Here is a 17,748-nt window from a genome sequence, read left to right on the forward strand (position 1 = left end):
CTGCACCACACAGGCACCCCAAAAGAAAGCCATTTTAGTACAAATAACATCAAATTTGCATTTAGAAAATTCATAGGCACTTAACATTAAGTGTGTCATTGTAAAATAAGACTATGGACTCTGAGAAACAAACTGAGGGTTCTAGAGGGGAGGGGGTGGGGGATGGGTTAGCCTGGTGATGGGTATTAAAGAGGGCACGTACTGAATGGAGCACTGGGTGTTATATGCAAACAATGAATCATGGAACACTACATCAAAAACTAATGATGTAATGTATGGTGATTAACATAACATAATAAAAAAAAACTCTTTTATGGGGAGAGAAAACAGAATTTTCTCTACACTGATTTTTATAGAATAAATGATGGATTTAGTTGTGTATGTCAAAATTTACTGTGATTAATAGCCCAACACTTTCGTTATTTAAAAAACAGTATAATGGATTTTCCCTGAGAATTACTTAGATATTCACCATATGATTTGAAAGGCAGAGAACCCTGGTACTTTTACTAGATGCATTTGAAATATTTATTAAAATGTACATCTACATGCATTAGTTCTGTAGTATTTTATAGTAGTAGGAACATACCATCAAGAGTCCCCTCTGTGATACTTATATATTTGGTTATTAAAAATATTTGGAGTTTGGCCAGTGCAGAATTTCTCCAGAGAATATTGTTTGCTATTTTCTCAACTCACACTAGGTTATTCATGGGGATTGAGATTAGGGAATACATTGTCATATATGTTGTTCTTTAATAGCATATATTTTTCATACATATTTATTTTTCATATATACTTTTTATGTTTCCATATATAATAAAATAGTGTGTGTATTTACAAAATATGGAATTTTTATATTTCCTGGATCAATATGTCTATATAAAAAATACTGAATACTTTAAATTTAAGGAGGTCCAGTAGGTTTCAGAATTTTCTTTCAATTTATATTCACCATAAGCTGTTTCTTAATAATGACATTTCTTTAAAAGCATTTTTCAGGATATCTAGCAAACTATACTATGAAATCAACAAGTGAAGCTGTTTTTTCAATAAGTTTTTCTATTTTATTCTGGACATTCTCTATGTTGTAAGAATTCCCTTGACCTTAAAATTAGAAAAAAAAGAAACCTCACATACCTGTCAGAGATAAGATGATCTTCAGTTGGCATTGCTATTAAGTTTTTAGTCCTTCTCTTGGTTCTTATACGATTCTTAGATTGAAGTGACGTGAATTCTGGTATGCCATCTATCAAGGGCTTGCAAATCAATCATTCCTGCTACTTTGTTGAAGAAATCAGTTGTCTTTGTTTCATCCAGAGTTATTAAGTGTCATATTTTCAGAAAATTTTACAGCTTAGTATGTAAAACACAATACTCTATCTGGTTGTTCTCTACCCCTCTCGCCATCTTTGTAGAGGAAGATGAGTGTGCCAAACCTGACCGGGGAGCCTGTGAGCAGCGATGTCTGAACACACTGGGCAGTTATCAGTGTGCGTGTGAGCCCGGCTATGAGCTGGGACCTGACAAGAGGAGCTGTGAAGGTAGGGTCGCATCTGCACGTGGAGCTCCCTGCATGAACCTGCACCCCTCAGCCCCCCACCCCCACCACCAATGCCGCATTCTTCTTTCTTTAATACCTCTCATTCTCTTTCCCTCTGTCTGCCTCTGTCCTTTCCTTTCCTCTACAGTAACCTCTTTCCTCAACTGATAAGACTCAGTTTGTAGTCATAGTTCACATGAAACCTTGCCTGGGAGCTTGTTATAGAATCAGTCATTTCCTCCTTTGGTTACCAGGCCACCTTGTTTATTATATCTATATTTCTATGCATTTCTCCCCCCCTTTTGCTCTCTCTATAATCTATATCATCTCTCTATATATTTCTATTTTTATCTCTGTCTAGATCTAGATTTTTCCCCATCCATCCATCATTTATTTTTACCTTTTCTTAGCATAGTTTATGGGTACGTCTCCCTTACTAAAGTACAGAATCCTGAATCTGAATTATTTTTGCACCTCTAGCTTCTAGCATAAACATAAAGCAGGAGCTAAATGTGTTTTATTAATAAATGATTCATAAACAAAGAGATTTTGCTGTTTTCTCCATTTCCTCTGCACATTCTAAGATGATATTTCTTGAAAATGTTTTGTTACCATGTCTTATGATCTCTTCCTTCAGAATTTAAAGCTGCTTCTTTTTTTCCCCCTCAATTCCCCTGCTCCACTCTATTTCAGGCCCCATACTTAAGTTACAAAATAAATGGACTGATCTTCCTTCCTCTGTTCTATTCCTCCTTTACTCATAACTCTCTCAACATATCTGCCAAAATCATCTTCGTAGAACTTGTAGCAGTTTAACATTACTTATAGTTATGTATTTATTAAGTTTACTTTTGGTGGTTCCCACAAAAATGTAAATGTAAGCTCCCTGAAAATGAGCACCTTGTTCTCTACTGTATCTGTGATACAGGACATAATGGTGGCAAAGGTGGCAGACTTATTTGCTTAATGAATAAATGCCATACCCTTAACTGACCTAAATAAAAAAGTCAGAGACTCTATGATTCTTCTTAAAAGTTTAAACTTTTCTCTTTGGCAAAAGTCTCCATTATATCTATTAAACTACTAATCTGCTCTCTGTACTAGAATAAAATAGCCACAGTTATGAAGGCAATGTAGTATCTTTATAACAGAGAACATTGTATATACCAGACAATAATAAAGTAGCATGGTGATTAGTTCTGTGCAGTGCCTAAAAATAATTATTTTACTTTATAATAATTCACCAAAAAGTGGTAAATGTGAAAATACAGGTCGTTTTTACAATACATTTATAAATACAGTAATGTACATACATATATAGATACACACACACACACACACATACACGCACATATATATACACAAAGGCAGTTAAAATTAAGAGACCAGTTACTTTAGGTAACTCTCGACTCCCTAGGAATTAATTACAAACCTTGTACAATATAGGTTCTCTTTCTTTAACTTGCTTTGGATACCCTTATTTTACTAATTTCATTAACAATAAGGAAGAGAAGTAACATTTTAAATAGTACCCCTTTTAAATAGATCATTCAAAAGGGAAAGAAAACATTTGTTAAATGGAGTTTTCAAATAATAAAATGACCTATTTACTCTAGTTTATTTTGCTTACTAGCTCAGGTAACTCCAAGAGTTGCTTATCTTGGGGAAAAAGAATTTGAAGAAATAAGCAGTTAATTTTGGTCTCACTACATTGGACTATATTGTGCTTTATGCTTACCTTTCTATTAATTCTCATAACAACCATATGGTGTAGATATTATTATACCCATTTAAAAGATAAGACAACTGACACCGGTTTTCTTTATATTGCTTCTCCAACTTTAAAGTGATCTGAAATGCTACACCCATAATTTGCTTGGGTCCAAAGCTACGAATTAATACCTTATGAATGGGATTAGATAATTAAAATAGTTGTACTAAAAACTAAGGAACAGTGACTTCAGCTTTCTAGATTTTGAAAAATTTGGAAGATGGTTGAAATTTAATGCTGAGATATTTGGTTATCAATGGAAAGGTGCTAAGAAGGGGATGACTCTGTTAGGGGAAAACCTTGTCACTTTCTTTCCTTCTAGCGGCTTGTGGCGGACTTCTTACCAAGCTTAATGGCACCATAACCACTCCAGGCTGGCCCAAGGAGTATCCTCCTAATAAAAACTGCGTGTGGCAGGTGGTTGCACCAACCCAATACAGAATTTCTATGAAGTTTGAGTTTTTTGAATTGGAGGGCAATGAAGTAAGTGAATAATAAATACAATTTTTTCTATTGTGTTTTGGGAACCTCTGAAGACAAACTGGTAAACGGAAGGAAGGGAGGAAGGAAGGATGGAAGGAAGGAAGGAAGGGAGGGAGGGAGGGAGGGAGGAAGGAAGGAAGGAAGAATGGATTGATTTCAGTAGCACAATCATATAGATGTTACACTCTTTCTTTGCTGTACTGTTCATTTCTACAACTGCTTGTAATTCCTGTTGGCATTGGATGATATTTTAGACTATTTCTGGGAGATTGAAAATTACCCAGAAGGAGTTTTACTTAGTGTATTAATATACAGCAATTTCTTGATTTATGAAAGAACTATGAAAAAATTAGGGTTAGCTTCATGTCACATAGACTTTTCTAAAAAAAATCAATTAGTCGGTCAAAATTCCAAATCCACTGGTTGAGTCATAACAAAAATAGCCACTTAGGAGAGAACCTGGTATATTTTTAATCTCAACAAAGATGCATTTAATTGACACTATCTTTCCTTTATAAAATATAACTTATTATAATGAAGGTCCAGTTTTCTGCCAGGTGGCCACATTTAAACAAGTGAAATCATTTATTTGAGAATTCCTATGAGCTAGTGCACACACAAAATTCAAATGGAATGTCAAGCCTAGAAATGAGAACTTTCAGAACTGTGTCCTCTGTATGATTGGTCAACATTGGCTTAATTTCAGTTTTGTTTGAGCTTTCCTACTTTCTTTTCTTTTCTTACTCTAATTTCCATATCCTTTCTTCCAATGACTTCTGTGCTTATTTTAAAATGAACATGATTTAAAACTTCTAAGTATGATAAAATTAACTCAAAAATTATTTTGTCTCTGATATATATCTGTTGAACACTTGTAAAAAAGTGAAAAAACAGAAATATAATATATCTATGCTCCTGAGCAATAATTGTTGGTAATATTTGTGAATTTTATACCATTATGTTGTGTCTGTATATGAATCTTTGCTTATTCCCCCCCCCTACTTTTCTTTACCTCTTTTTAATGACTTTTTTTTTTCCTCTTAATTCTGCCTATCATAGTCAAGGCACTTATGTGCATTTTTTTTAGTGCTACTAATGGCTTTGAGGTAAAAAGAAATTGCTGACTTTTGTGTTTCCTTAAAGGAAATTAAAGTCTAAAATGTGACCAACTTATATATTTCAGAGAATTATACAATTTTAGAGCTCAGTGGACCTTTTGAGATTCTCCTTATATCATGTGTTAAGTTTTATGATGGCAAAAACTGCAATTTATATTTCTAACATACTTTGCCCACATGAAACACCATTTTCCTTTAATAATTACCTGAAATTTAGAGAAATATTGAAATGAAGAAAATATTTTTATAGCATTTTTAGAAAAGTTTTCATAGGAGCAAACTTTTTTGAATATGGTAATCTCCCTACCAGTTCTGTGATTTGACATGAACTTGGTGTTGAATGACTTCTACTCTCTCCATTTTCCCTAAAGCAATCAGCTGTGACTGATATGACATTTTGATTCATTAGCTGATAGATGTTACTAGGAAGGCTGGAAGTTTATATTCAGGAGGAAGAAGGGTAGATGGTTTTAAATAAATGGGTCATTGTATTCTGAAAGCATTTTCCCATGGTGGTGGTCTTTTTTCCTGGGAGGATCCTTGACAAACTCTCTAACATATCCCAAGTTTCTTAAACTTAGAATGATGTGAAAGGCTGTTACAAAATTCTGTGTATTTTTGTGGTTTGATGTCTTAGTTACTTAAAATAAAGGTATGAGCAAAAACTTGACTTATAGATTACTGGGTTAAGTTAAAGCTTCATTGTTTTAGTTATTATATTGATATTCAAAAAGAAAGATGACGTCAAACAACGTTAACCTCGGTAACATTCTCCTACCCTATGTCAGAGCTCTCTCTAAATAGATGTTGCAGCTGTAACAAAGTGGATAGAAGACCTTTTAAAAATTTTTCCTAGCAACATTTTGCTTATTTATCACCTAATTAATATCACAAGAACCAGTAATTTGGGTTGACATATTGCAAAGTACAGCTCATACCCCAGGGTTCAATCATATGCATTGTTAAACCTTGCTAATTACACATTTATGTAATAAGGTCATTCATGCAAGATGTATTCTTTAGAATGTACCTTTTTGGAACTTTAGAAAAGTGTATTATGAAAACATCTGTTAGAGGCCGTAAAATTGCTGAAGAATACCTGGCATTCACTTAGCTTCTTCCATTTTGGCGGTGTTAGTGCATTACATTTAAATCAGAATGAGTCTATTTCATTGTAGTGTAGATTCCCCTCTCCATTCCACCACATAGAGTTTTTATTTGTTTGCAATCCTGCAGCATAGCTCCAGAGTAGTTTTATAGCGCCTGGCAGCTCCAAGAAATTAAGAAATACCTATTTGTTTGATAAATTTGAAAGGCAAAGTATCCTTTTTACTGTATCCTCCAGTGTCTGTCTCCTTTGAAATTTCCTAAGGGTGCTCTTCTGTTTAGAACATAGTATTTCTGGGAGGCAGCACCAGACCAAGCCAAACTCCATGCTATTTTCACTGAACTGCCACATACGATAAGTATAATTTTGGACAAGTTATTTAGAAATTTCTGAACCTCAGTTTTCTCATCTTTACCATAGAAAAGAACGTTTCCATTGTTAATGGTTGTTTCATAGACTAAATGTATCAATTTCCTGTCATTATGGTCAGCATTAAATAAGACAGTACATGACAAGTTCTTTCACAGTTCCTAGTGAAAATTTAAACATTAGTTTTTTTTTAAAGTCAGCAAATACTGTTCTTCTTGTAAACATCAGCATCATCATCTCGACAAATATGCATCTCGGTTCTCCTAAACTCTATTTTTTGGAAAAGATATATGCTGTAAATACATGTAAACAAGCACACATTGGTATATACATCTCTTGGAAATATTCAGAGCAAGATTCTCTAATCTATTTTTCATGCCATATGCCTCATATTTGGACTCTTTCCCTGATTTTTTTTTCTTTACCTATTAATTCCGGTTTGACTACCAGAGGAGTAAAGAGGGAAAAAACAGGATAAATTTTTCAAAAATAAATGTCAATCATCTGATACTTTAAAATCTGGTGGCTCTCATAACCATGTCTTTTCTAGGTTTGCAAATACGATTATGTGGAGATTTGGAGTGGTCTTTCCTCTGAGTCTAAGTTGCATGGCAAATTTTGTGGCGCCGAAGTGCCTGACGTGATCACATCTCAGTTCAACAATATGAGAATTGAATTCAGATCTGACAATACTGTATCCAAGAAGGGCTTCAAGGCACATTTCTTCTCAGGTATCAGTATTCACATGCTGCATGTGCGTATCGTGGACTTTGAAGGTGGATTGGCTTTCATTGTTATCTACTCTTCATAGTTTTCTGTAAATATAACTTGGAGGGACATAGAATGCATGCACATTTATCCTAGGTTTAACAATACTTTTACTTATAATTAGAATATTAATAATTGGGGACCTGATGAAATATAACTCTCAAACACTTAATAAAATCAAATATTATAAAAGCTAGTACAAATAACACAAAATTATTACAATAATATTTTCATACAGTGACTTATAAGTGTATTGGGGTAATGATACCAGACTTCCAAAAAGTGGCAGGCTGTTTCAAAATGATTTATCTTTTTTTTTGGAATACCTGATCTGATTTTAGCAACGTATTTTTTTATTCTTATTATCTAGCAAATATTTCTTATTCCTCTTATGATTATATTTTCATTTATTGATAAGCCGATATTAAAATCATACTTTGCCTCATCACTATAGAAAGGATTATAGTATGAAACCTACGTATATGGAAATTACAATTCTACTAAAAATAATAGATTATCAGGTACATTAAGCAGTTGACATTTCTGTTTGGAATTTAATATTTAGTTTAACCAACTCATAGTAAAATTTCCCTTGGCTAGAGCTGAAATTTGATAAAATGTCCCCCAAATTTAAAGAAATATGTGAAAACACCAGTGAAATTCCTTTATTTTCCCAATTTTGGAATCATACCTTACTTATAAAGATATTATTCTGAAACTTCAAAACCAGACAAAATTACAATAAACCTTAGTATAGCAATCTGCCTTTCAGACTGGCAGGCAATTTAAAGCAACTGAATTCCAATTATATTTTAATATTAGGTAATTTGGATTGAGTTAATTCAAAGTCCATTTATTCCAATCCCCACATGTTTAAAATTAATGAGATTTACAGTGCCTAGGGTTTGTTTGGGGTTTTCAATGTAATTGAAGTTAATGGTTCACAAGCTCCATTGAGGTCCAAGTCATACACAGAAGGACATTCAAAATACAAGGGATCTTGGCTCTCTTATTCTCCTTGCTTTCCTTCCCCCAGGTTTAATTGCCTTTTAAAAATTCTTCTCAGGCATTAATTTAAGACTTACGTTATTCAAAGTAGCATTTTAATATCTTATTTTGATGAAAGCAAGACATTCTTAGACTTCACTATTTTATAAATATCATGTGTTTTACAGATTCTAGGTGACTTAGTGGTTAGAGATAAAGGTTTTTATTTTAGAACTACCTAAATATTTATTTTAAAAATGGAAATTATAAAGCGAATAAATCTTATCATAATATTAATAATATTATCAATCCTTTTTACTTTATCATAGTCATACATTTTATTTAATATTTACTTTTTTAAAAGATACATGCTACATACATAGTGGCAAAGTATGATTAAATTTAAAGCTACTCAGAATATTTAAAATTCACTATCTGATATTATTGGTTAGGAAAAACTTTCCAAATTGTAAAGATAGATTTGTGTCTTTAGAATGATACTATTGAAATATAAAGCATGCTACTTTAATTCTTACAATATAGATATGAAGGCACATAAAGAAGATGCTGTTCTCCAGCACATCCAAGTACATAGTCTATAATAATTCTCATTATTATATTCACTTGACAGATGAAGCAGCTGAGGAGTTAAGTAAACTGCTTAGTGTCATAAAGCATTTAAACCCCCAGTTTGTCTTGGTTTATCTAAGAGCTGATCATGCCCTTTGCAAATAGCATGTTAAGTGTTACACTGAATGTATTTGTGACCTGAAAAACAACAGATATACTTTTCACTTCTTTATTAGATTAATATTTTGTTTTTGTTTTTGTTTTTTTTTAAGATTTTATTTATTTATTTGACAGAGAGAGACAGCAAGAGAGGGAACACAAGCAGGGGGAGCTGGAGAGGGAGAAGCAGGCTCCTTGCTGAGCAGGGAACCCGATGTGGGGCTCGATCCCAGGACCCTGGGATCATGACCTGAGCCGAAGGCAGAGGCTTAACCGACTGAGTCACCCAGGCACCCCTAGATTAATATTTTATAAAGTCCAAGATAATTAGCATTAAGTGTAAACTTCAAGGGGTTTCTTTTTGATGCATTGAAAAATATCAGCAGTTTGTCAGATTCATATTTAAAATACTGTGGTTCTGGATGAGTGTTAAATTTATTTTACATTTAATTTCCTAGGAGTTTCTGTTAGTGGGGAAGATGTTTGCTCAGGAAAGGGAAGACAAAAACATTATAATAAAGAGCTGGTGTGGTACTATCAAGAGATGACAACAAATTCAGACTTAGTTTACCTGATGTCCTTACGATCATCATACAAAATTATAATTACAAAAGATTACCTATTTTAATAGATAGGCTCTATTCACATTGAAAATGTTATCTTAGAGATCTAATAATGCTTTAAGGGTAATAATATATAATTATGTGTTCAAAGTCAAATAATTCATTATATTTATTAGAAAGTAGGCATGTAAACCATGGGGATATTGTATTTTGCAAACAAAATTAAAGGATTTTTTTGTTTGTTAAAATTTACTCCTGGGGGATTTGACAAAATACATTATTGGGTTTATTGTGACAAATTCTTTAGAAAGAAATTTAGCACAGGAATTAAGAGTCATTACAATGACTATTCAGTTTCTTCAGAAATCTTATTCTTGAGACACATTTATAAAGAAATGTTTCAAAAGCTGGAAGAAGGATTTCAATATACTATTATAGTGATAGAAATTTGAAACAACCTAATGGTATGACAGGGGGAAAATGGTAAATAAATTAGAACAAGTACACTTTGTGGGCTTTTCTACACCATAAAGATGGTTTAATGATTCTGTGATGTAAAAAGTTGTATATGATGAAATATTAATGGAAGTCTAGGTATGGAACTCTCTGCACACTGTGCATACAGCTAAGCATGTGGTGGGAACAAACCTGAAAGTTGCTATATAAAAATACCAAGAATGAGGGGCGCCTGGGTGGCTCAGTCGTTAAGTGTCTGCCTTCGGCTCAGGTCATGATCCCAGGGTCCTGGGATCGAGCCCCGCATCGGGCTCCCTGCTCCGCGGGAAGCCTGCTTCTCCCTCTCCCACTCCCCCTGCTTGTATTCCCTCTCTCGCTGTGTCTCTCTCTATCAAATAAATAAATAAAATCTTTAAAAAAAAAAAAATACCAAGAATGTGTGCTAAGGTAGGAAGATGGTACTTTATAGTTTTTCTCCAATTTCTCTCAGTTTTCAATTTAAATACAAAAATAACTTTAATTCATTAGTTAATTTTTGAAAGAGTGTGTGAGTGGGTGTGTGTGGGTAGAAGGAAAAGGGAGAGAGAGAATCTTAAGCAGGTTCCACACTCAGCACAGAGCCTGACACAGGGCTTCATCTCAAGACCCTGAGATCAGGACCTGAGCCGAAATCAAGAGTCAGACTCTTAACTGACTGAGCCACCCAGGTGCCTCTAAAATAACTTTAGAAGAAAAACACATATCATATTTCTGTTACCCCAAATATTTCTAGATTTGTAAACATTACCTAATAGACTTTGATCTTTGAGAGTGAAGAAACTTTTAAAGTTATCTCTTTTATTAATTAGTTAATAAATATTAATAGAGGTTAATAATCTTAACTCAAGTATTTTGTGAGTTAAATTTAATAATTTTAACTTTATAGTTATTTAATAATATTATCTTATTATAGACAGTTGAATAAATGTGTTACTGTAGTGTGTATGTTAATCAAGTGATACCTTATGAAGACTGAGTCTTAAATGCTTCTGTTTGTAATCTGTGTTCTAAAGATTGCAGAAGTGGTTGTGAATTTATGAAAACATGATAAGGAATATAACATGTTCAGCTTTTTTTTCCACAGTCTTGTGCCAGGAACAATTACCAAGGATTTAATAAAAAGAAGAAATAATATTTGATAATAGGTGATTCCATATTATTTGGAAAGGAAAGTTATTAAAAAATAATTCTAACCTTCTTGCAGCTCAGTGATACATCAAGAAAAAAGACACATGAAAATATATTTAGATTTTTTGGGGGCTCCTGGGTGGCTCATTTGATTAAGCGACTGCCTTCAGCTCAGGTCATGATCTTGGAGTCCTGGGATGGAGTCTGGCATCGGGCTCCCAGCTCAGCAGGGAGTCTGCTTCTCCCTCTGACCCTCCCCCCCCATGTGCTTTCTCTCTCTCTCTCATTCTCTCTCTCTCAAAATAAATAAATAAAATCTTTTAAAAAAAGAAAATATATTTAGATTTTAATGTGTATCATGAAATAAAACATTTATAGCATCATTTCCAAATATAAATATTTAATAAAATAATCAAATATAGATTCTAGTTATTTTTGTACATAGCTTTTCATTTTAAATAAGCACTTTATAGACCTAAGAAATGGGATCAGAAGAATGACTCTTGGATGTCGAATTCTGTCACTTCCGTATTTATAAAAAAATAAGAACCATCACAATAAATTCTGATTTAAAATCTTAACAATAACATAATAAAATCTTTCATTAGACATGGAAAATGCTATAGCTTGAACATTTAGAAGTTATTGTATTATACAACAGGAAGTCCACAAGGCCCACTACAAAAATCAAAGTGTCATATACTGTACTGATTTTAGGATATATTTAAAAAACAATATAATGAAGTAATATGAAAGCAAATAAGGAAATTAGGATAATCAAAGTAAAGCTATTCAGACATGATATAAAACTGTGTATCTGTTCAGTTTTTTAGCTACACTGGAAACAGCATAAACATTTTCTAGAAGATAGTCTGGTCCAACAATATATTACTGTTATGTTTTTGAACTGAATGAGGTTTGTTTTTCTGTTAACACTAATCACTTACTTTACATAATAGTAAAACCAAACAATTTTGTATGATTGTGGATTTGAACACAAGTATGCAAATCTGCACAGGTACATGTGATACAGCTTATTTATTTTAAGTGGTTAAGCAAGGTTAACGGTATTCTACTCAGAACAAAGTATTTTTATTTAAATGGGCCAAAATTAAAGGAAATATTAGTAGGATTTTATGCATGTAAAAAATGGCAATATTTGTCAAACTTGTTTTTTTAAAAATTTAATTCTAGCATTCATTATTTGAAAAAAGTATAACACATGACTTCAGCAATGAGAGTTGAACATTCTGTCTTCCTTAAACAACCGTGGATTGGTAAGAATTAAATTAGAGTGAATATTAGAGAATTTGGAGAATAAACCTCATTTAAGAGCAGTGTCTCTCACAGATCTGGTACTGGAGGACCTGGTGAGTTGCTCAGTGGTAAAAATGGAATAAAACCCACCTTTCCTGACTCCCAGTTTATTTCTGTCTGTAACAAATATAGGAGTCAGATAAAATGATCTGTGTGATTTTTCTACCTCAAATTCACGTGATTTCAGCAGACATGCTCTTCATCTGACCCGTCTTTCATTGTGTACAGTTACTTCCTTACATCATTCCTCCTGTGCACCACTTCTCTAATGGAATGCTTGTAGATACTGTTAGAAGAAATCCAGCCCCATATTATCCTAAGAAAACTGTAAATGTTAATGTGATTAATTTCAAATAATTAAACAAAACTTCCTTATGATTTTGACAAGTTTTCATTATTAATGATTTTGAAATATTTCCATGTTTTGGAAAGAGCAAATTGTCTTTGTTGTAGCTCTTGGAGGAGTTTATTAGCGCTGGTTTTTTTTCCTCAAGTTTTTATTTAAATTCCAGCTAGTTAACATACAGTGTAATATTAGTTTATCAGTGCTGTTTTGAAGATGATTATTTATTGTTAGGTTTGTGTTGAAACTTGCATGTGCCACGTATATTCTCACGCACGCATGGGAGTGTATGTGTGTGTGCATGCAGGAGTGTGAGTGGGTCTGTTTATTTTATCTTTTGCCATTTCTTGTGAGTATATCTGTCATATATGTTTCTTTTCTGGTGCATGGACCCTTTACTTTCTTTTTCCTACAGATAAAGAAGCTTTCTGCAAAGAAAAAATTTTTATTTTTGAATCTTGCAAGAATTTGAAACAGGTTGCCACTTCAGTTCCCTCCAGTATGTATTATGCATAGACTGATGGCTTCTGATAGTCTCAGAGATACTCTGCAGGCCTCTGATGGGAAAAGGCCACCTCCTTCTTTCCTAATAATGGGTCTTTCCTTTATCTAACATGAAGCAATGGAAAGCAGATATGTCCATTCCAAAGAAGGAGGCTAATTTCCATCTGCAGAAAATAAATGTTTTATTTCTACTCAGCAAAACATTTGTTTCTCTCACTAATAAAAACTATTCTTAAACTTTTGTGCCTACAGTATGAAAATACTGGAAAATTTCAAATGAGTTATTGATAGAATTCTCAAATATTAAATTTATTATGCAGACATTCTAAGGAATAGTTAAAACTGCATCATCCTCTCTTCTCTCTTTTGGATTTTCATTGTTCAAAATATCTGTAGTTTGCATGTCCGAAGAGGAAAAAGGGAAAGAAAATGAAAACATAAACATGTTTGCTAATAGCTTTTTTCTCTAGTTTGATGACTTTCATTCATAAGAAGTCCAGAATATGCTTGTGGACTTTGTCTCTTGTGATGTTGCTATTTCTCATCAACAGATCATCAGAAATCAATTCACTTTAAATAGAATAGTTTATTTACTTCTATTAAAACAAGTATCTAAAAAAATAAAATAAATATTTTAAAAATAACTACACTGTATTCACTACTCCCTAGGTGACTTAAAATATTAATTGAAATAAATAGCTTTCTTTGTCTGCATGATGTAAATTGTGTGCATAATTTTAAGTATTCCAATATTTACTGAAATTTTCTCTTCTCATATGATTATTTGACACATGGAGGCACAGTTTTATATGTTACTTTGCTGGGCATGATAACTTTCCTCTGTTGCTTTTAGTTGCTGTTTGCATTAGTCCAGTTTTGAATTTTAGATAAACTCTAGATTAATATATGTATAGAATATACATATTCTAGTAGTGTATTGTGATTACTCTTAATTTTCATGTGACATTGATTATATTAGGCACCGTCAGATGTGGAGATGAAGGCAGGAAACACCAGTCAAAGGGGAAAGTAGTACTATGGATACTTGGACAATCATTATTTTTCTCCCCCCCTTCTTTTTCCTCTAAAGATTATCTTAAAATTATCAATTATTTTTCCCAAACAACATAAATATGAATTATTAGCTACAAAAAAACTACTATGTAATGTAATCAATTTCACTTTCAACTTTATTTCTCTTTAGTTACCATTACCACAGCTATTGTGGTAATATTATGTTCTAATATTATTCTATCATAATACATTCTGCCAAATCTAAAGAAAAAAAATAATTCTTCCTAGAAATATAATCTAGTGGCTTGAGAGTGCCACTAGAATGAAGTTTAAATGTTAGAAATATTTTATGCACTGGAATTGCCTTGATTATAAAATAACTATGGACTTAAAAATGCATGAATAATAACTTGTGTTCATGTTTGTATTTTAACATTTTTATTTTGCTCATGAATGGCAATCCAAACAGGTCCAGAAACAGGTCCAGATAAAAGGATGATTTCCGGCAGTCCCTGCCACCATTGGTTCACTGAGGACTTAATCTGTTTACCAGTCAATTGCAAATGTGAACTCATTTTCTATAAACTAAATGGCTTATAGTTGTTAGATTTCCAGTGAATTCTCAAAAGTCTGGTTGACCTATAGTACAACTAAAGTTCAGTCTCTCAGGTGTTATTTTAAGATCATCAAACATTCATTATATAAACATTTTCATAGGAAATATGTAACTATTTCAGTGTAAGTAATTCTGGCACCAGAAATTTTAAATTGGTTATTTCCATTTAACAAAGAAAGTGTATTTCTACATCCGCTCACGAGGATATATTTTTTTCCGAAGCATCTCAACTAAAGTGTCTCTGGAAAGGTACATTAATAAATTTAGTTAATTAATAAATTAATAAATATAAATCATTTACTGCTTGACTATCTGAACTGGAAAATACAAGTGGCTGACTCCATCAGGGTAAGAAGTTATGACCTACCATCCACCCGTTTTGCATAAGTCATCCATAACTCATAAACTGTAATTTTCACTGTTGACACAATTAAGGGAACAGGGCTTTGAAATGATTATAAATCACTCTAAAATTAATTTTACAAGGCTAATTCTGTATTCTGATTTCTTATACATGTTGATGTTCTTTTAGAGAACGGTTTTCTTTATTCTACTTTTATTGTGCTTAAGCTACATAGTAAATAATAAAAGTGTAATGGAGGTGTTAAAGATAGATAGAGAACACATAAATCACAGATGTATCGATTCTGATATATCCTTTTGAACTTTGGGACTGCCTGTATGCATTTGGAGTATTCTGATATTGCCAATACACGAATATATCCCAGAAGCATGTGTGTGCTATGTCGTGTAATCAATCTCCAAAAATGGGAAAACAGATGCATCCTTAAAAATTACTATCAGATTCTTCTATAAAAATGCTTTTCCTAAACCCATTTCCATAGAGTGAATATTGATTTGATAAAAAGGCAAAAATAGCTTTAGCTATCTCTGTGCCATCATGAGCTCACAAATTGTCACTTGAAAAATAAGTTGACAGTATAAATTTTTTAATTCAGCCAACCTCTGATATGACTGTCATGTGTCCTTTTTGTTCTCTATGCTGTGGGAGTGATGAAAGTCTGAGTGATGTGTTATCATCTATGTGTGTCAGGAGCAATCTGCCAGTTTTGACTTTAATGGACAAGCCAGCCATGGAATGACAGCTGAGTGACATAGTATGGTGGCTGATGCCTCTCACTGGATTCACTGCCTGCTAATCTCGTTTGGCTTTTTTCCCTGTAGTGAATTTGTTGGCTATTTCTTAAAGCTCATATTTCCTATTCTAACCTTTACTTCTAGCACACTAAAAACCTTTTCAGGGAATTACTTATTAATAAACTGGTCTGCTGGAGTAGATTTGTTTCAAATATATAAATTAAGTTACTTCTTTAGGATAATCTAATGATGCCTTTTTCTGTCTTGAATGGTGATGAAGTGTTCAGATTCATTAATGCTAACCATAACAGCAAAGTTAACAACAAAAAAAAAATCAACTGCAGTAGTCATACTGAGTGATTTTTTTTTTAAAGTTATTATACACAAATTTTGGAACCTTGTTTAGCCTCTGTCTCTACACCATGGCTAATATATTGAAGGATTTCCCTCTACTTTGCAGTTCTGCATTTATTCAAACTACTCACAATTTTAAATTTATTTTTAAAAATTGGCAATAAATGTCTAGGATTAGTTGGAAAAAGATTCATTCATTTCCTCTCTCCTACTCAAAACTCCTACTCCAACATAGGAGTGAAAGAGGCTACAAGTTGTCTTCCTAGAGTCAACAGTCTTAGAAACTCAGTTCATGGTACAAGGCTCCAAGCTAAACAAGGAGTGGGTAAAACTAAGACACTATAAATTTGGGGGGTTTTGTTTTATGTTGGGAACAAAGAAAGCTGTGACTTAGTTTACCCTTTGCCAGTGTTAACCACAGCTGAAAGAGTTTCCTTTGCTACCCTTTGTTTCTAAAGCTACTTACTAAACTGTGGGGTTATCTTTTTGCTAGACAAAGACGAATGCTCTAAGGATAATGGTGGGTGTCAACATGAATGTGTCAACACAATGGGAAGCTACATGTGTCAGTGCCGTAATGGATTTGTGCTGCATGAAAATAAACATGACTGCAAGGAAGGTATGAAAGAGTGTTCTTTTCTTGACAACATCTAGAATTGCATGTAGTTTCGGTAAAGCACTGCTTCCAAGTAGAGTTAATCACATCAATGAGTGATATCATTGTTGACTATTCAAATGTCAAAAAAAAAATATGTGCAGCGTTCAGAGATACAAGGCATACTATTGGAAACCTCATAATACCTAAAGGTTCTGCACTTCACACATGGGTGACATTAGAATAACTTTGTGTAACAGACATCGGAGTGGCTATGATGCCATCTGGCAGCCAGAAAAGCATCACATTATCCCCAGGTTCTTGTAGCACAGACCCTATGACAGTCTCCATATTTAAACTTGACTTCTGCTAAATGTTTTGCATTTGGTTTAATTTCCCTCCCCAGAATATCTCATATATATGCTACATGAGTGATGGCACTTTAAATACCAAGAGTATCAAACTCAAATGCCTACCAGAGGAAAGACATTTGAAAATGGTAGATACTGTGCCATTTAAAGTTCTAAGTGATGGGTTTGGCCAAAAAAAAAAAAAAAAAAAAAAAGGAGCATTCTAATAGCACAATAGTAGGCTATCAGGTTTTGACCCCAAGGCCTTTAATATTCTGATGCTATAAAAAACAGTTATCTTTATCTCCTTAGCCTATATGAGGTAGATGGGAACAAGAAATAGTTACTCAGTTCTTATTTCATCCTTTGAGGATCTGCTCCTGAATTTTCTACTTAAATTGGATTTATGCCCATTTTGAAAGAATTACTATAGCAGATTTTATAACTTTAGTTATTAGCACATGTAGATTGGTAGGTCCCTGGCTAGAATCACAG

At 33.1% G+C, this 17,748-nt stretch overlaps 1 protein-coding gene across 1 annotated transcript in view; it reads left to right on the forward strand.

The window, feature by feature from the left end:
- Positions 1-17,748, forward strand: part of TLL1 (tolloid like 1) — a 207,233-nt gene that overhangs the window by 165,016 nt on the left and 24,469 nt on the right. Inside the window, exons 14-17 of the mRNA XM_032413149.1 lie at positions 1,419-1,544; positions 3,637-3,797; positions 6,943-7,123; positions 16,802-16,927. Coding sequence (XP_032269040.1) covers positions 1,419-1,544; positions 3,637-3,797; positions 6,943-7,123; positions 16,802-16,927 — 594 coding nt within the window. The remainder of the gene's footprint in view (positions 1-1,418; positions 1,545-3,636; positions 3,798-6,942; positions 7,124-16,801; positions 16,928-17,748) is intronic.

The sequence above is a fragment of the Phoca vitulina genome, unplaced genomic scaffold, assembly GCF_004348235.1.
Source record: "Phoca vitulina isolate PV1807 unplaced genomic scaffold, GSC_HSeal_1.0 scaffold14, whole genome shotgun sequence".
NCBI lineage: Eukaryota > Metazoa > Chordata > Mammalia > Carnivora > Phocidae > Phoca > Phoca vitulina.